This window comes from Lotus japonicus, chromosome 2 (assembly GCF_012489685.1).
Source record: "Lotus japonicus ecotype B-129 chromosome 2, LjGifu_v1.2".
NCBI classification, from domain to species: domain Eukaryota; kingdom Viridiplantae; phylum Streptophyta; class Magnoliopsida; order Fabales; family Fabaceae; genus Lotus; species Lotus japonicus.
In genome coordinates this window covers 49,783,864-49,801,935 of record NC_080042.1, presented here as the reverse complement: position 1 = coordinate 49,801,935, position 18,072 = coordinate 49,783,864, and the positions used below count along the sequence as shown (strand labels likewise).

Sequence of the window (18,072 nt, the reverse complement as noted above, 5' to 3'; positions counted from 1 at the left end):
CAAAAGACACCGGTTTGGTAAGAATATCTGCAGGTTGTTCTCCGGTATTGATAAAATTCAAGTAGATTTCTTTCTTTAGCAACATGTCACGAATGTAATTGTGACGCAACTCAATGTGCTTTGACCTTCCATGAAAAACCGGATTCTTTGACATTGCTATTGCAGATTGGTTGTCACAAAAGATAGGAGTAGGATCTTCAACCATTTGCTGCAAGTCACACAAAATTCTTCTTAGCCAAATAGGCTCACGGGTGACTTCATTTGCTGAAATAAATTCAGCTTCAGCTGATGATAAAGCAATTGAGTTTTGCTTTTTAGAACTTCATGAGATAGGCTTAGAGCCAAGACAAAAAACATAGGCTGATGTGCTCTTTCGGTCATCAAGACTTCCAGCCCAATCACTATCTGTATATCCAACAAGCATGTTGTCTTCTTCTTTCACATATTTGATCCCAAGCTTCTTAGTTCCTCGAAGATAGCGAAGAATCCTCTTGACTGCTGCAAAATGAAGCTTACTTGGTTCATTCATAAATCTGGAAACCAAACTAACTGAATGTACTATATCTGGCCTTGTATTAGTGAGATAAATTAAGGAACCAACAAGACTTCTATAGATTTTGGGATCTGATTTTTCTGCACCATCATCCAGCTGAAGTTTCTCATTCAAGGCCATGGGAGTTGGAGCTGGATTAGAGTTCTCCATTCTGAATTTTTTAAGCATGTCTAAACATACTTCTCTTGAGTGATAAAGATCTCCCCTTTTGATTGCTTCACTTGGATTCCAAGGAAATACTTCATCAATCCAAGATCTGTCATTTCATATTCTTTCATCATTGCCTCCTTAAAAGAGTCCACCATGTTAGCATTGGTCCCTGCATAAATCAAGTCATCAACATAAAGACAAACCATTAGAAAATCTTCTCCATTTATCTTCACATAGAGAGATGGTTCAGATGGACTTCTCATGAATCCACTTCGCAAGAAATAAGCATCAATCTTGCTATTCCATGCTCTTGGCGCTTGTTTGAGGCCATAAAGTGCTTTCTTTAGTTTGTAAATCTTTCTTTCTTCCCCCCTTGCTTCAAAACCTTGAGGTTGTTGAACATAGACTTCTTCTTCCAATTCTCCATTAAGGAAGGTTGATTTAACATCAGGCTGAAAAACTTGCAACTCCATTTGAGCTGCAATGGCAAGCACAGTTTTATTGTCTCCATACGCGCCATAGGAGCAAATGTCTCATTAAAATTAACTTATCATTTAACATGAGCAAGCATATATAGATCGCCTAGTGAAGTACAAAATCTCTCATGCATGTGCAGTTAGGAAACAAGCAAAGAATCTACTCTCAATAAAGAAGCTAAGTCTAAAGTTTCAATCAACTAAAGAAGTTATACCAAAATCAAGTACAGTATACATCAGGACAAAAATCTAAGTTATTTCAATCAGGCAACCTAAATTGAAGATATCGTCTAAACCAGAAGATTGTTGTGTCATCTGATGTCCTTCATTTGATCGGAAAAGAAAAGAACAACTAAAGAGCCAAAACCTTAATGACTTTAATCTAGGACCTAGATCAAGTAGCTGATCACCCGGGAGTTCATTGGTTTTTTTTGAGTCTTTCTTTTATTTTATTTTTTTCGTGTTTCTTGAGTCTTATGTAATGTTTTGAGTCTTTTTAGAGCATTTTATGCATCTGCACTCTCTTTTTTTTTTCGCGCTGCGAGCTTCTATATTCACATCAGTTTTTTGTTTTCTATCACTCTTTGCTTTTGCTTTTGAGAAAAGAGGGTTGCGACTTTGAGAGCTTTTGAGGAGGTTAAAGGAAGAGTTTCTGGAACAATAGGTTTGGGTTCTTTCTTGTAATTACTCTATGACTATGCACGGTTAAACCATTTCTTGTACTAGGGATTATTTGATTATTTTTCTCCCAAATCTGTTTTGAACTATATTTTAGTTATAAATAAAAGATAATTTGATCGACCATTTATTTAGGTCAAATTTTAAATTGATTTGATTTTTTTTAGGGGCAATGATTTTGTTTCATGATAATTGGAAGTGGGATTGTTCACTCCAAGTAAAATGTGGTAATGATAAAACACTGATCCTTACCTTATTAATTTTAGTTTTTTATTTTTCTTGAATTTTGATATTGGATAACTCGAGAGTTCACTGTAGCTACTTGCACAAAGAGATCGACACCCATAAAAATTTTCAGTTATAAAAAGAGGTGTAGAATATAGGGAAAACCTAATATATATGCACAAAAATAGCTTTGTGCAACCTTGCACAACCAAACAAATTGTCCCTTCTACCCTTACTTCAAAAATTAATCTCATCTTCATCATTTCCATCATCTTCATCATCTTCAACCAAAAACAACCCAAATTCATCTCAGGAAGAAGAATCACACTAATTTTTTTTTTGTAAGATCAAATATATTAATAATAGGAAGGGACAGAAGCCCTGTACATCAAACTCAAGCTAATCTCTTCATCCACTAGACGTGAAGGAAAATTAGCAGTACAATACGAAGGAAGTAAGAGAACTAGATGAACAAAGCCTCAACGACATTCCCTTAGGCAAAGCCCCCTAGTTCCATGACTAGACAGTAAGGAAAACAAAAAGATCAGAAAAAAATCAGTGCAGAACTTGTTCAATGCGAACTCTCCATTCACATCAGCAACGGTGCCACTAGCAACTCTGGTAGTGTCTTCAACGACCACTAGTTGTTCAGAATTACACCAATTTCGCCTCTATCCCTCTTCCGCTGTCAATTTCTTCTTCAACCATATTATATACACAGATCTTGTTAATTTCTTCTTATATCACAGATTTTCTTTCAAATTTGACAAAATTGCTACCAAATCCGAAACAGGGAGGTAGATCTGGCGGTGTTTGTTCTCCACCCTCCTAGTCTTCTTCGTCTCCCTCACCGACAAACCCATCATCGTGTTCAGCACTTACCCGAATGGCAAGTTTGTTGTTCTAGGTTTCTGGGTTAGGTAATTTCATCTTCAACCCATCATCTTGTTGCTGGGGTGGGTTTCGTTGGGTGGTGAGGTTGAAGATGAGTTGGGTTTCAGTGGGGGGGTGGTGGTGGTGTTTGGTGGGGATGGGTGAGGTTGAAGATGAATTTATGTTTTTCTTAATCTGGATTTGGGTGGGATGAATCTGGGTTGTTTTGGGTTGAAGACGATGAAGATGATGGGAAGGATGAAGATGGAATTAATTTTTGGAGTAAGGGTAAAAGGGACAATTTGTTTGGTTGTGCAAGGTTGCACAAAGAAATCTTTTCCCATATTAGATGCCTCCTCTTTTCTTAATTACAGAAGTACATAGTTCTTGAAAGAAAAAGCATAATCAAATATTGACAAGTAACTTAGAAATACATAAATCACTACGAGTGTATTGTGCAATGCAACCAAAACTACATGTTAATCCTCAAAGTATTTACAATGACTAAGGATTAAGGACTTATCAACACAGCTTGCTTTGCCCTAAACACACCCCACAAATAATACTTTGCTTGAAATCCTGCAAAACGAGTGACTCAAGTTAACACAATTTTGTTCAACAACAATAAATTTGAAATGTGGCACTGAAAAAGTAGCATAAATGTTACTCACTCCTGTGTTTGATCGGGAGAACCGTTGAAGGAAAAACTAAAAGCTCTGCATTTTTTATCATAGCTTTTATGCCCAGGTCATGGGAAATCATGTCATCAACTAAATTGTCATAGGCTCTCTCAACACTGTAGAAAAGAGTAAGATTCAATAATAGATTAAATAAAGATCAAGTTAGGGCATATATCGTCAGAAAATATATCTTGGCTAAAATATGTTTTTAGATCCTATAAAATAGGTATTTTGGTTTTGGTCCCTACATTTCCATTTTGTTGGTTTTTGTCCCTATGTTGAAAGAAATAGATGACTTTAGTCCCTTACGTTGACTCCCGTTGCCAAAAAAGGTGACGTGGCTAACATAGATACATGCGGTTTTTTGACACCTCATCTATTTTACCTACGTGGCATCCTACATGGTCTTTTTAATCTAACTGGCCCAAAGTAGGGACTAAAACGAAAGTACCCCTATTTTATAGGATCTGAAAACATATTTAAGCAAAAAATATCTATATATTTTGTTCCTGTTTTGGTTACTAGTTAAAAAATTGTCATTTTATTTTCTATTTCAACCATTTGTACAAATAAAAATAATAAAAATGACGTTTTCAACATTTGTTAAACAAATTTATCAAAATATGAAAATCAAAGAAGCATTTTTATAATTATTAGTTGAGGAGTGCTATCAACACTCCATCACTTTGTTTTCACCGCTCTCATTGAGGGGTTGAAATTCATATAGGTCCCACTAAATTTGAAGTGGTCCCATGTTTTTAGTGGAACCAACATGAATTTTAACCAATCAATTGGAGAGTGTTGAAAAGAGGGTGTAGAAGTGAATTTCTAGCATTTTTCTTATTAGAGCATCTCTAATGTTAGTTCTTAAAGGTGTAAGGTGAGTTCTTAAGTTAAGAACTAAGAACCGGGTTCTTAAGCACTGGAGATGACTGACGTGGAGTTCTTATTTCTTAAAAATAGGAACTAGTTCTTATATAAACAATTTTGCTTTCTGAGTTCTTAGCATAAAAAACATTTTTTCTCTCATTCATATTGCTTTATTACTTTATGAGTTTTGTTTTATTGCTTTATGAAAATAAAAAGTATAAATAACGTGATGTGGTGAGACCAGATAAATAGTGCTAAGAACTCAAAGTTAAGAACTTGTGGTTGAAGCAAAATATGCAAAAGTTGCTTGAGAGTTTCTTAGAGCACATATCGCACTACGGACCCACGTGGATAGTGTTAAGAACTAAAAATTAAGAACTAGCATTGGAAATGCTCTTAGTTAAGCGTTTTGAAGAAGAGATAATTTTTTGAAATCAAACAAGTACTTGGTTTTTCTATAAAAAAAAATTACCTTTCACTTTCAGGAAAGAAATAAAGAGCAATGCTCTCATCATTTGGCCCAGATTCCGAGAAACCCTTTGGCCACACTGCAGATCTTGGAAGCAAGTTAGCAGAAAGCACCTCAGGGAAAAGTCTTGTCTCCTCCAGAACTTTGGGGCATGCTAAAGTGGACAAATGAGCAAAAAGTCCAGTGAAAGTATCAGAACTTTGGTTGCTGAAGCACCAACTTCCCCTATTGGCAGGAGAACTGAACTTCAGACATTTGCTTCGCCAAAGAATTAACCAAATACAAAAGAAGCTAGCAACACAAATTTCTTACCTCCATGTTGGATCAACAATAGGGTATGGATCATGAACAGTCACAAACCCCTCACTAGAATTATCTTCAACAATTGGAACTGACTGACAATCTTCCTTAAGCTTTTCCTCTTCTTCATAGTTGTTAATGCTTTGAGATTGAGCATGATTAGAGACACTGTGACAATCTGATAACATGACATTTCTTTTAGCAGCAATGTTCTGTTGCTGGTTATTGTTATCCTTTACACTCTCTACATAATTTGTTACGTCACTTTTGCCTTGAGATGCATCTTTTGCAGAATTTGAAGAGTCACTTACTCTAGATGGGAGAATACATTGATAATGGAAAGATTTTTCTATTACGTGTGGCTCACAATCTTCACACAACCATGTAACGTCATCATAAAAATTCACAGGTCCATCTAAACAATACCTGAAAGGGGAAAGTTGAGGAGTATAAGGAAAATGTATTTAAGAATTTGAAACTGCAACTTTATCAAATGCAAAAGCTTCTAGTTAGGAAAATGCTGGGAGAAAAATTCAATAGCATACTAAAATGACTATGAATCTGATGCCAGAACGAAGTCCATGGTATTAATAAAATGACTATGATTCTGATGCTTGAACTTAGAAGTAAAGAATGGTGGTATACAAATTATATGATGGCATACTTTATCGCACAATTTTCGAATAAAACTATTGTTTCTTAATTCTTATATGTATCTAGATCAAGTTTTTGTTTAGAATCAACCTTATTTTAGAATATAAACAACCACTGCTCCCACCTTCAATACCAACTAATAGGGATTTAAATTAATGTCCATATGGAAATAGAATGAGTTGCATCTGCATCTAAGTGTGATGATAAAAACTGTCATGAACCAACTATCGTAAAAGCTTAAATTGTTGGGACCTGAATGATTTATATTACATTTCTATTAGAGATAATTAGTTCAGGGTTATTTTTGTAATATTCTATATTTTATATTTTATGTTTTACTTATCTAGCCTTGCCTATGTGGCGGCTACACTTAAGTGACAATCTAGGGTTTACTTGCTTGCTGTGCAAGCACTTGCTGTCCTAGGTCTCTATATATAGAGAGCCTCCCTATTGTATCTTTTCACGTTAAAATAATATAAGTTATTTCTACGTTTTTCAACATGGTATCCAGAGCCTAAAGACTGCGCACATGGCGGCAGTCAACCAAACCCCTCCTTCGTCGCCACCGCCGTCGCCAAAACGGCAGCCAACTGGTGCGACAACCACTGCCATTCCTCTCTCTATTTCCGCTCCATCTCCGTTGGAGAAATATCCTCTCTCCATCGCCGAGAAACTCACTGATTCCAATTTTCTTCTTTGGAAGCAACAAGTAGAACCAGTTGTCACCTCTCATCGGCTGCAGCGATTTCTCGTTGATCCAGAAATTCCAGACAAATATCTGAATGATATTGATCAAGCCCTTGGTCAATTTTCCCCTGCGTATCTCGCGTGGGAGCAGCAAGATGCCTATCTTCTCACATGGCTCCAATCTACACTCTCTCGTGACGTACTTACTCAGATGATAGGTTGCAAATACTCTCATCAACTGTGGCAGCGTTTGCACAATGGATTCTTCACACGCACAGAAGCAAAATCACGTCAATTGCGAACAGAACTTCGCAATTTGAGCCTTGGCTCAAAGAGTGTGAGTGATTATCTTCAGCAGATCAAGTCAATTGCAGATTCTCTGAGTGCTATTGGGGATCCAGTGTCTTACAAAGAGCATGTTGATATAGTGCTAGAAGGACTTCCTAGTGAATATGAGACTCTTGTCAGCCTTTGCTCCATGAATAGTAAGTTTCAGTCCTTGTCAATTCAAGAGATAGGTGCTCTCTTATTGGCCCAAGAAGCACGGATTGAAAAGAATAAACGCAGTGCTGCAACGGAGTTCACCGTCAATACAGCAACTGCTGGAAAACAGGTCCCACAGACCCTACCTACTGAAACAAATGCTGCTAATCACCAACACCCTCAATCTGTTCCACAAAATCAGTGGCAGGAAGGAAACTATGCTGGTGACAGAGGAAACAATGGAGGTAGAGGTCGTGGAGGTGGAGGTAGAGGTAGAGGTCGTGGTCGAAATTCTGTACAGTGCCAAGTCTGCTTTAAAATAGGGCACACTGCAGCAGTATGCTATCACCGGTTCAATCAAAATTTTGTTGCATCACCACCTCCCCAGAACTATCAAAACTTCTATGGTGGTCCCAACCCACATACTTATGGAAACAGTGGAGCACCAACACATAATTCACCCAATTCAGCCACTAATATTGTCCAACCTCCTGGTGCACCAAGTCTGAATTTTTTGGCCTCTCCTGCATATCAGCAGTTTCTCAACCCTTGTTTATCACAGAATTATGCATCAATGGCTTCTCCGCAGTTTCAGCAGTTCCCTGGTTATGCACAGAACTTCCAGACAATACCTTTGCTTGCTCCTTCTCCCCTTCAGAATGTTCAGGGAGGAAACAAAGCACCTCCTCTTCTCCCTACTCCACCTCAGTTTCAGGGATGTGCTGCATCCTCTTCAGTTCCAGCACAAAGCTTCTTGGCAGCAGGGGCAACATCCCTGCAACCAGGTAAGATTGTTCAGAATTATCAACGACCACCAGCTCCTACAGAGTGGTATCCTGACTCCGGAGCAACTCATCATGTCACACCAACTGAGCAGAATATTCACCATGGACAACCCTTTGAAGGACCAGATCATGTCTTTGTAGGCAATGGACAAGGTTTGAGTATTTCCTCTCATGGATCTTCTTGGTTTAAATCTCCTTTTGATTCTAGTCTTACACTTGTTCTTAAAAATCTACTGCATGTTCCCATGATAACCAAAAATCTTCTAAGTGTCAGTAAGTTTTGTAAAGACAACAAAGTCTTCTTTGAGTTTCATGAAACTTTTTGTGTTGTTAAATCTCAGGGTTCTAAGGCTGTGTTGCTGTATGGCTCAGTTGGTCCTGACGGTCTCTATCACTTTCCATCACTTTTGGATGCCAAGTCTCCTCCTCAAAGTCTTCCACATCCAGTGTCTTTGAATAATGTTTTTCCTTCCTGTAATTCAGTTTCTTTCAATACTTGGCACTCTAGGCTAGGCCATCCGAGTATCAATGTAATGAAGCAAATTTTGCAAGCATGTAATATTGCTATGCCTAATAAAACTGATCTTGATTTTTGTCCAGCTTGTGTTATTGGCAAGTCTCATAAGTTACATTCACCTTCTTCTACAACTGTTTACTCTAAACCTTTAGAATTAATCTTCACTGACCTGTGGGGGCCGGCTCCTTTTCTTTCTTCTGGTGGCTTTCGATACTATGTTTCCTTGTTGATGCTTATAGTCGTTTCACTTGGATTTATTTGCTAAAAGCCAAATCTGAAACCCTCACAGTCTTTCAGCAGTTTAAGAAACAGGTTGAGTTGTTGTTTGGAACCCCTATTCTTTCAGTCCAATCTGATTGGGGAGGAGAATTTCGCCCTCTTTCTACGTTTCTCACTGACAATGGCATCAGGCATAGGGTTGCTTGTCCACATACTCACCACCAAAATGGTGTGGTTGAGAGGAAGCATAGACACATCGTGGAGTTAGGTTTGACTTTACTCTCTCATGCTTCACTTCCCTATAAGTTTTGGGATCAAGCCTTTCTCACTTCAGTATATCTCATAAATAGACTACCAACAACCTCAATTGATTTTCAGGTTCCCTATACTAAGTTGTATAAGGTTCAACAAGATTACAAATCCTTGCATGTTTTTGGTTGTTCATGCTTCCCTCACTTGAGACCTTACAATAAGCATAAACTTGAATTCCGGTCTCAAGAATGTGTATTTCTTGGCTATTCTACTATGCACAAAGGTTACAAATGCTTAACTGCAGAGGGTAAAATCATTATCTCTAAGGATGTTGTCTTTCATGAAACCAGTTTTCCTTATACAAAACTTTTTCCCTCTAGTCCACCCCAAACAGATTCAGAGTCAAGCTTCATACCAGCTACTATTCCTCTTGTTCCACAAGTTGAGCAACCACAGGTCACTATTGACTCACCTCTCACTACTCCACATTCTGTTGAGAGTCCTTTAGCTCACCACACTTCAGAGTCAACTTCCCAAAATCAGAATCCCTCTTCTTTACCGCATTCATCATCAATCATTCATCATGAAAATCAGTCTACTTCTCCTCACCATTCACATGGTGAGCCTTCTCCTGAGTCCTTGTCACATTCTACCTCATCCTCCACTTCCTCTTCTGCATTGGCAGAACAGAGTTCTTATCATGGCCCTAACACTCATTCCATGCAGACTAGATCTAAAAGTGGAATTTTTAAACCAAGATTGAATCCAACCTTGTTACTAACCATGGTTGAACCAACCTCTGTTAAGCAGGCTTTGCAGGATGCAGGTTGGAAGTCCGCTATGCAAGAAGAAATTGATGCTCTTCATGCAAATGGCACGTGGACACTGGTTCCGTTGCCTCTGAACAGAGAACCCATAGGCTGCAAATGGGTTTTTAGGGTGAAACAATGCCCTGATGGCTCAGTACAGAAACTCAAGGCAAGACTGGTTGCAAAGGGGTTTCATCAGCAGTTTGGCTTTGATTACAAGGAGACTTTCTCCCCTGTTGTGAAACCAGTCACCATTAGGGTGATGTTGACTCTGGCTGTTACCAATCACTGGTGTATTCAACAACTTGATATCAATAATGCTTTCCTTAATGGCATTCTGGAAGAGGAAGTGTATATGACACAACCTCCAGGATTTGAAGCTAGTGATAGAACCTTGGTTTGTCGCCTGAATAAAGCTCTTTATGGCCTTAAGCAGGCCCCACGGGCTTGGTACGAGAGGTTAAGATCAGCCTTCTTGCAGTTTGGTTTTGTCTCTAGCAAGTGTGATCCTTCGTTGTTTGTCTACACTACTTCTACCGCCACCATGTATGCATTGGTATATGTAGATGATATTATAGTTACTGGTCCCTCAGAATCTTTGGTCAAATTGTTTGTGTCCAAGTTAAAAGCAGTTTTTGCTTTGAAAGATCTTGGGCAACTTGACTACTTTTTGGGTATTGAGGTGAAGCACTTGGCAGATCACTCAATTCTTTTGTCTCAAAGAAAATATATAAGGGACTTACTTGAAAAGACCAAGATGGAGGATTGTCGACCTATTTCTTCTCATATGGTGACTGGTTTGAGGCTTATTAGAGAAGGTAGTACTCCCTTTCAAGATCCTACTCTCTATCGGTCCACTGTAGGCGCCCTACAATATGTCACTATCACGAGACCAGAACTGAGTTTTTCTGTTAATAAAGTCTGCCAGTTCATGGCACAGCCTCAAGAGAGTCACTGGCTGGCAGTGAAGCGCATTTTGAGGTATCTCAAAGGGACACAACATTGTGGTTTGATTCTGAAGCCTGCTCCACGCAGCATTCCATTGTCCTTAATTGGTTATTGTGACGCAGACTGGGCTACTGATCCAAATGATCGCAGGTCTACTTCAGGAGCTTGTATCTTCCTTGGTCCCAATCTAATTACTTGGTGGTCAAGGAAGCAAACTGTTGTTGCTCGCAGCAGTTGTGAGGCTGAATACAGGAGTTTAGCACATGCTACAGCAGATATGCTATGGATTCAGTCTCTTCTACAAGAGCTTAAAGTTGCAACTACTGTCCCTACTCTGCTGTGTGACAATTTAAGTACAGTCATGCTTGCACATAACCCGGTTCAGCACTCTCGGACTAAACATATGGAGTTGGATTTGTTCTTTGTTCGTGAGAAGGTCCTAGCAAACCAGCTGTTAGTAAAACATATTTCTGCACCAGACCAGCTTGCTGATGTTCTCACCAAACCCCTCAGCTCCACTTTGTTCAAGGATTTGAGAGACAAACTGACTGTGACAGATCTGCACAGTTCAGTTTGTGGGGGGAGTATTAGAGATAATTAGTTCAGGGTTATTTTTGTAATATTCTATATTTTATGTTTTACTTATCTAGCCTTGCCTATGTGGCGGCTACACTTAAGTGACAATCTAGGGTTTACTTGCTTGCTGTGCAAGCACTTGCTGTCCTAGGTCTCTATATATAGAGAGCCTCCCTATTGTATCTTTTCACGTTAAAATAATATAAGTTATTTCTACGTTTTTCAACAATTTCTAATATGCCCCCTCACATAACAGCACATTGGACTTGAACTGAGAACGGTGCACATATGCATATCTACCATGTCATGAATCACTATCTCAAAAACTTTTGTTGGGTGAAGTTGAAGACACACATAACTGGTTTTATATTTTACTAGAAGTTCTTGGGAAATGTAATGATTACACTTTTGTTAAAAATATAGTATAAAAGATCAAAATCCATGTAGATGTCATGTGACACAGGTTCAGGATATGAAAACAAGCAATATCAGGCCAATATTCCTTGGATTCACCCACTTAAGTACTTTCTATGGAAATAAAGAAGGTCCACTTGACATTAGAAGTGGAAGAATTGACAACCAAGTGTTATGATATAAATATGTAGACAGGAAGTGAATAACAAGTACCTATGCAATGCATAAACCTGACACTTGTCGCAAAAAACAAACGTATCCGAAAAGCCTTCATCGCCACACTTAAGACAAACCATGACCTGCAACAAGTGCACAAAGATTCTGAATTGGTTCATGAAAGCAAAGGAAGAACTCCAAACAAACACTTACTTTTCCACAAAATACAACAATAGAAGTATGCAGATAAAATCTGTAAATCATGGATATGATTTTGGGTTATGTATGGTTGACAAAAGGAAAAGTTTCAATTTTTTTATAAACTTGCTCCATTCAGTGCTTCAATATTAGCTGCTGCAAAACACTAACAATTCCTTCTTCTGATCATTTCAAATTTTTATCATGTTTCTCACTTTTTATGAAGACAAGAATTTGCCCAGGAAAAATAAATAAATAAAACTGTTCCAAATTTTATTTCAAAAAGCAGACATAATTTCAGTTTTTCAAGAAATTACTCAAAGTAGATTCTCAAATTAATCATGAAACTTATTTTTAACATTCTGAATTAATTCAAAAGTTTAAACAAACACACTAAAAACGTAAAAAGATGTTTTTTCATGAAAAGAGTTGAAACATGAAGTAAGATCAACCACCAGTAGAATTGGTGATTTTTTTCAATTGAAAAATTGATTTGTCAAAATTGATAGGTTAAGCAGAATTATGCATATTCACAGTAACTCTAATGCTTCACCAAACAATAATTATAGCCAAACTCGGAACTAGATATTTTAAGAAAAAATGCACTGTATTGTTCGATACTTTAAGTGCAATATAGTAAATAAAAAACACCAGAGACCACTGAGTTATCCCTAACTCAGTAGTGAGAACACCTGCCTTTGCTTTGGCTTTAGAGCTTTCATCCGCAGTTTTGGTGTTAGTACGGACCCCTGAAGGGGCATCAAACTCCATTAAGACTAATGGTAGGAGTTGAATATTTGTTTCACCAGTAGAATTTAGGCTTTCATAATTACGGCTTTCAATCTGGGGTTCAAAACTTGATCCCATGGCTTGTGGAGGTATGGGTACCTGAGATGCCATAGGACCTGCTATTCCTATTGCTATTGCTGAAGAATCAGAATTCATGTTTTCAGTTTGATTGTTAATATTAGAAACTGCAGGGGCATGCACCTCCACTGAGATTGATTGCGGCTGATCAGTTATTTTGACAGTATGATTCTGAATCTCATGCTGTTCTTTGCCTTTTAACACTTCTTTCTGTAAACCATGTTGATTTTCAGGTTCAAAACTCAATCCTGGTGCTGGTGGTGGGGCAAGTACCAGAGAAGCTATATGCCCTTTTGGTGATGCTGCTATTGCCAGGGCTGCAGAGACAAAACACATATCTTCAGTCATGGTGCTAACATCAGAATCTACAGTGAGAATTTGAATCCCATGATGTTCTTTGCCTTCTGATACTTGTGTCTGTGAGGTTGAGACGTGTTGAAATTGTAGCTTCAAACTTGATCCCCCAACACATGTTGGTGCGATTATTGGCAAAGCCGGCCATGGCAGTGGTGTTAATTCAGGTTTTTGGACTAGATATTCCGCAGAATTTGACAGAGCACTGACATCAGGTTTTGATGACTCCATCGGCCTTTTCATCCCATTATTCGTTTTCATGTATTTACCTGCTCTGTCTCCTCCAAAATCATGCTTGAAACCACTACAATTTCCACTAGTGTTATCTTTGGGTTTCCCTTCACACCCTTCAGCTGGAATTTTAGAAGAAATTCCGGTATCTTTCTGCTGGAAATTCTTGTGCTTGGAAATAGTAGCCTGAGAGCTCACATTTTCCACATGGCATTTACTTTTCTTAGATTCCATAACTGTCTTAGGTTGAAATACAGAATTCATCTGAGAATTTGGAATCTGACTACTCTCTAGTCCATTTGAAGCTTTTTGTCTCAACTTTGATTGATGTTTTCTTCCCCTGTTATGTGTTTTCCAACATTTGTCACTAGACAACTCAAGGTCACAAATTTCACAGTATACCCTTGATTGTGTATGTCAAAAAGGGGCTGCAGAAGGACTAGGAATAGTTGGTCGATAAGGTTGAGGAATTCGGTCATGATGTTCTTTGCCTTCTGACACTTGTGTCTGCGAGGCTGAGACGTGTTGAAATTGTAGCTTCAAACTTGATCCCCCTACACTTATTGGTGCGGTTATTGGCGAAGCCGGTCCTGGCGGTGGTGATAATGTAGGTTTTTGGACTAGATATTCCGCAGAATTTGACAGAGCACTAACATCAAGGTTTGATGGCTCCATGAGCCTTTTTATCCCATTATTCATCTTTATGTGTTTACCTACTGTATCTCCTACAAACTTACGCTTGAAACCATGACCATTTCTACTAGTGTTATCTTTCTGCTGGAAATTCTTGTACTTGAAAACAGTAGCCTGAGAGCTCACATTTTCCACATGGCATTTACTTTTCTTAGATTCCAAAACTGTCTTAGGTGGAACTACTAAATTCATCTGAGAATTTGGAATCTGACTACTCTCTTGTCCATTTGAAGCTTTTTGTCTCAACTTTGATCGATGTTTCCTTCCCTTGTTATGTATTTCCCAACATTGGTGATTAGGCAACTCAACGTCACAAATTTCACAGTATGCCCTTGGTTGTGGATGTCGAAATGGGGCTACAGAAGGATTAGGAATAATTGGTCGATAAGGTTGACAAAATTGGGCATGGTAGTTAAACTGGCCCTGACTACTATCAGCGTACTGGAAATCCCAGCCATGAGGAATTTGTTCATGGTAGTTAAACTGGCCCTGGAAGCTACCTCTAAATGCCATATCTTCCCAGACACTTCTATGATTATTTCAAAAATTCCTAATCTGCAAATGAACATTCCAACATGAAGCAGTGCATAAGTTGATATGGTGCAACACTCAACAACAAGATTGTGAGAAGTGTTACAGAATATAGATAGATAGAAAGGCATCCTTAGGCCTCCATTGTATTAAAAACTGGAGTTAACCAGTTGAGTAACTACCTTGACTTGCTTGCAATAAGGCTCAGCCACTTAACCATTTGAGTAACACAACTCAAAAACAGACTAAATCACTCAAACCTGATTGAATTGTGAAGCTCGTAATTTGTAGACATTCAACATAAAATGTTGAAATATTATCAATATCACAATAATTATTATAACTGTCAACCTCATCCAAGTCTTGGAATTCATTCATTTTCAAATATGAAATGTTGAATTGTTATCAATATCACATAATTATAATCCGAACACGAGCTCTCTCATTAGTAATTTCCATGTTATCTATCAGAATGTTCATTCAATGTATCGTGATAGTTATGGTAATTGTCAATGTCATTTTTCAAATAATATCCTAGGTTCTCTAAATTTTAGTAAATCTGGTGCTTCATATATTTCCTAAATGAAATATGTTGTGCAGAAACAATAACTTCTTCTCATAGAAGTATTACAAGCAGTGCCCTTTACTATCTATGTTCTCAGCCTCTCTTACATCAGTGTTATCAAATAGCGGCTATAGCGGCGCTCGTAGCGGATTTTTGGCTAATCGCGACGCCGCTATTGCCCACTATAGTGCGCTATTCCCGCTATTCGCCGCTAAATAGCGGCCGAAATAGCGGATTTTTTAGCTCACCGCGATGGTCCGCGATCGTGATTTGACAACATTGTCTTACATACATCAAGGACTGTGACATGTGATTCTAAAAATCAGACTTATAGTCCATACAACCATAACGAAGAGCTCAGAAGGGTCGCCACTATCCGCTACTTTCCACTCTGAGGGCCTGTCATTGCGGATTTTCAGCTTTCTGCAATTCACCATTAACAACTCTGCATACAACCATTAAGAAAATTTACTCATCCTAAACTTAACCTAATATATAACTTTATTTCTATGAATTCACCATTTTGAATCTAAACTCCTATATGCCATATCAGCATTGTTGTTAATGGCAGAAAGCCAAAAATACTGATGGTGGATTATGACCGATTATGGTGGGATATCATCCATGGCGGCTTGCTAGAATTCCACCAAGGCGGGGCCACACCGGATATTTGACAACCCTACATATCAGCGATAATTTCTAAGACTAGACACCATTCTCACACCATAATTTCTTTTACATTCTCACATGAGTCACATACTCACATCCTACCACTCCAAAACCTAACACTTGTATTAAATCTTCCCACCCATCTCGCGTATTCGCAACATCAGGCTTATAAAACAATCTACAATTTTGTCACTATCTATTGACAGTATTTAATTACACAAAAATTACAAATCCAATAATTCAAAATAATGACCGAATGAAAAACAAAAAGAAAGAGCATCTCAAAAGCAAAAAAGATAGTTCTACCCTTTGATCATATTCATTCAAGCGTCATTTACCCAAAACCCCAATTTTCAATTTTTAAAAAAGAAAATTGAAATTCCATGAAAGCAGAAAGATTCATCAAGATTCGAGGCACAATCATCAATTAACGACCAAAGATTCCAATGACGAAGAAAGAAAAAGGAACTAACCAGAAACAGTGTCTGTTTGAAGGGGCAGCAACGAGGATGGCAAGAGTTTTGGAGAAAACTGATATCAAACGGAGAGAACGAAATTTGAAAACGCGAAAGTTTCTTCGGAAATGTTTTTGTTCATATCAGGATAAACACGCTGCCAAATAGATGCAAAAAACAATCGCGTAAAATAAGGAACAAATAGAGAAAGTTAGAAACATATTTTACCCGGATTAGGTTTTTTTTTTTTTTTATATTCAGTTTTTTACAGCAAAATATACATTTATAATTTTATTTTATATATATATATATATAATTTTTAATAAAAATTTAAATTAAAAAATTATCCAACCGTCATGGAAAAAGTATCATTGAATACTTTTTTTTTGCACTTCGGAAAATTAACAACAAAGAGAAAGAAAAAACAAAAGCTAAGGCACTCCTTATCTATCCTTAAGGAGGATAAACTCTAACTCCGGAGACAGGGAAGCCACCACTCGAAGCCCAAGATTACTAGATGTAACCCCTACTTTTACTAGTCAATCTGCCGTATAATTCCCCTCGCTGTGGATCCATGAAAGATTGGTTCTCCAACATTTGCTAAGAAGCACATGCACCTCCAGCAACATCGAATCATGACTATGGAGCCTCGCTCGATCCACATCTTGAAGCATTGTGACCAAATCCGAGCAGTTCACCTCACAGAGCAAATTACGGTGGCCTTACAGCCATATGAGATGAAGCTCGTCCTTCAACGTGGTGGCATCAGCGAGAAGGGCACTTCCCCGGGCACTAAAGCTCATGAACCCGATCACCCAAGCTCACTTGTAACATCCCGACTTGACGACTGGCCTCACGGTAACAACACGAGTCTTTTCAGTGCGCTTTGTCCTCACTTGCGCACTTCCCGGGAAAACTTCCCAGGAGGTCACCCATCACGATATTGCTCCAAGGCAAGCACACTTAACCATGGAGTTCTTATCAGTTGGGCTCCCGAAAAGAAGTTGCAACTTATTGTTATGAGTAGTACCAATCAAATCTTTTATGCCCTCCTCAACTGTATAGTCCATCCCTATACAGTCTCGGAATACCTCTTGTTCGGGTGTGAAATCGGTTCATTCATGTGCCCCTCCGCCTAGAAGCCTGTCAGGAGCCGCTCCTTGTCCGTGCCTCACTGCACCGGCGATCACTCCCCGCGCTCGTCGGCCCCGGGCGTCACAGGCCCACCAACTTCCGCTTGGTTCGTCCCCGAACCACACCGTACTGGGAGAGGTCGGCTTAAGTTATTTCTTTGGTTACTAAAGTGACGCCACCGAAATCGGGGTGTTACATTTGTGGTATCAGAGCCGACCTCTCCCAGTACGGTGTGGTTCGGGGACGAACCAAGCGGAAGTTGGTGGGCCTGTGACGCCCGGGGCCGACGAGGGCGGGGAGTGATCGCCGGTGCAGTGAGGCACGGACAAGGAGCGGCTCCTGACAGGCTTCTAGGCGGAGGGGCACATGAATGAACCGATTTCACACCCGAACAAGAGGTATTCCGAGACTGTATAGGGATGGACTATACAGTTGAGGAGGGCATAAAAGATTTGATTGGTACTACTCATAACAATAAGTTGCAACTTCTTTTCGGGAGCCCAACTGATAAGAACTCCATGGTTAAGTGTGCTTGCCTTGGAGCAATATCGTGATGGGTGACCTCCTGGGAAGTTTTCCCGGGAAGTGCGCAAGTGAGGAC

General features: G+C 38.9%; 1 protein-coding gene across 1 annotated transcript; it reads right to left on the bottom strand.

The window, feature by feature from the left end:
- Positions 1 to 3,275: 3,275 nt before the first annotated feature.
- On the bottom strand, positions 3,276 to 16,515 carry LOC130738205 (uncharacterized). Its single transcript, XM_057590139.1, has 7 exons — positions 16,356 to 16,515; positions 12,669 to 14,672; positions 11,832 to 11,917; positions 5,287 to 5,700; positions 4,978 to 5,199; positions 3,627 to 3,751; positions 3,276 to 3,534 (listed from the first exon to the last, which is right to left on the bottom strand). Exons 2-7 carry the CDS (start codon positions 13,686 to 13,688, stop codon positions 3,467 to 3,469), a joined length of 1,935 nt encoding a protein of 644 aa, XP_057446122.1. The 5' UTR covers positions 13,689 to 14,672; positions 16,356 to 16,515; the 3' UTR covers positions 3,276 to 3,466.
- Positions 16,516 to 18,072: the final 1,557 nt, after the last annotated feature.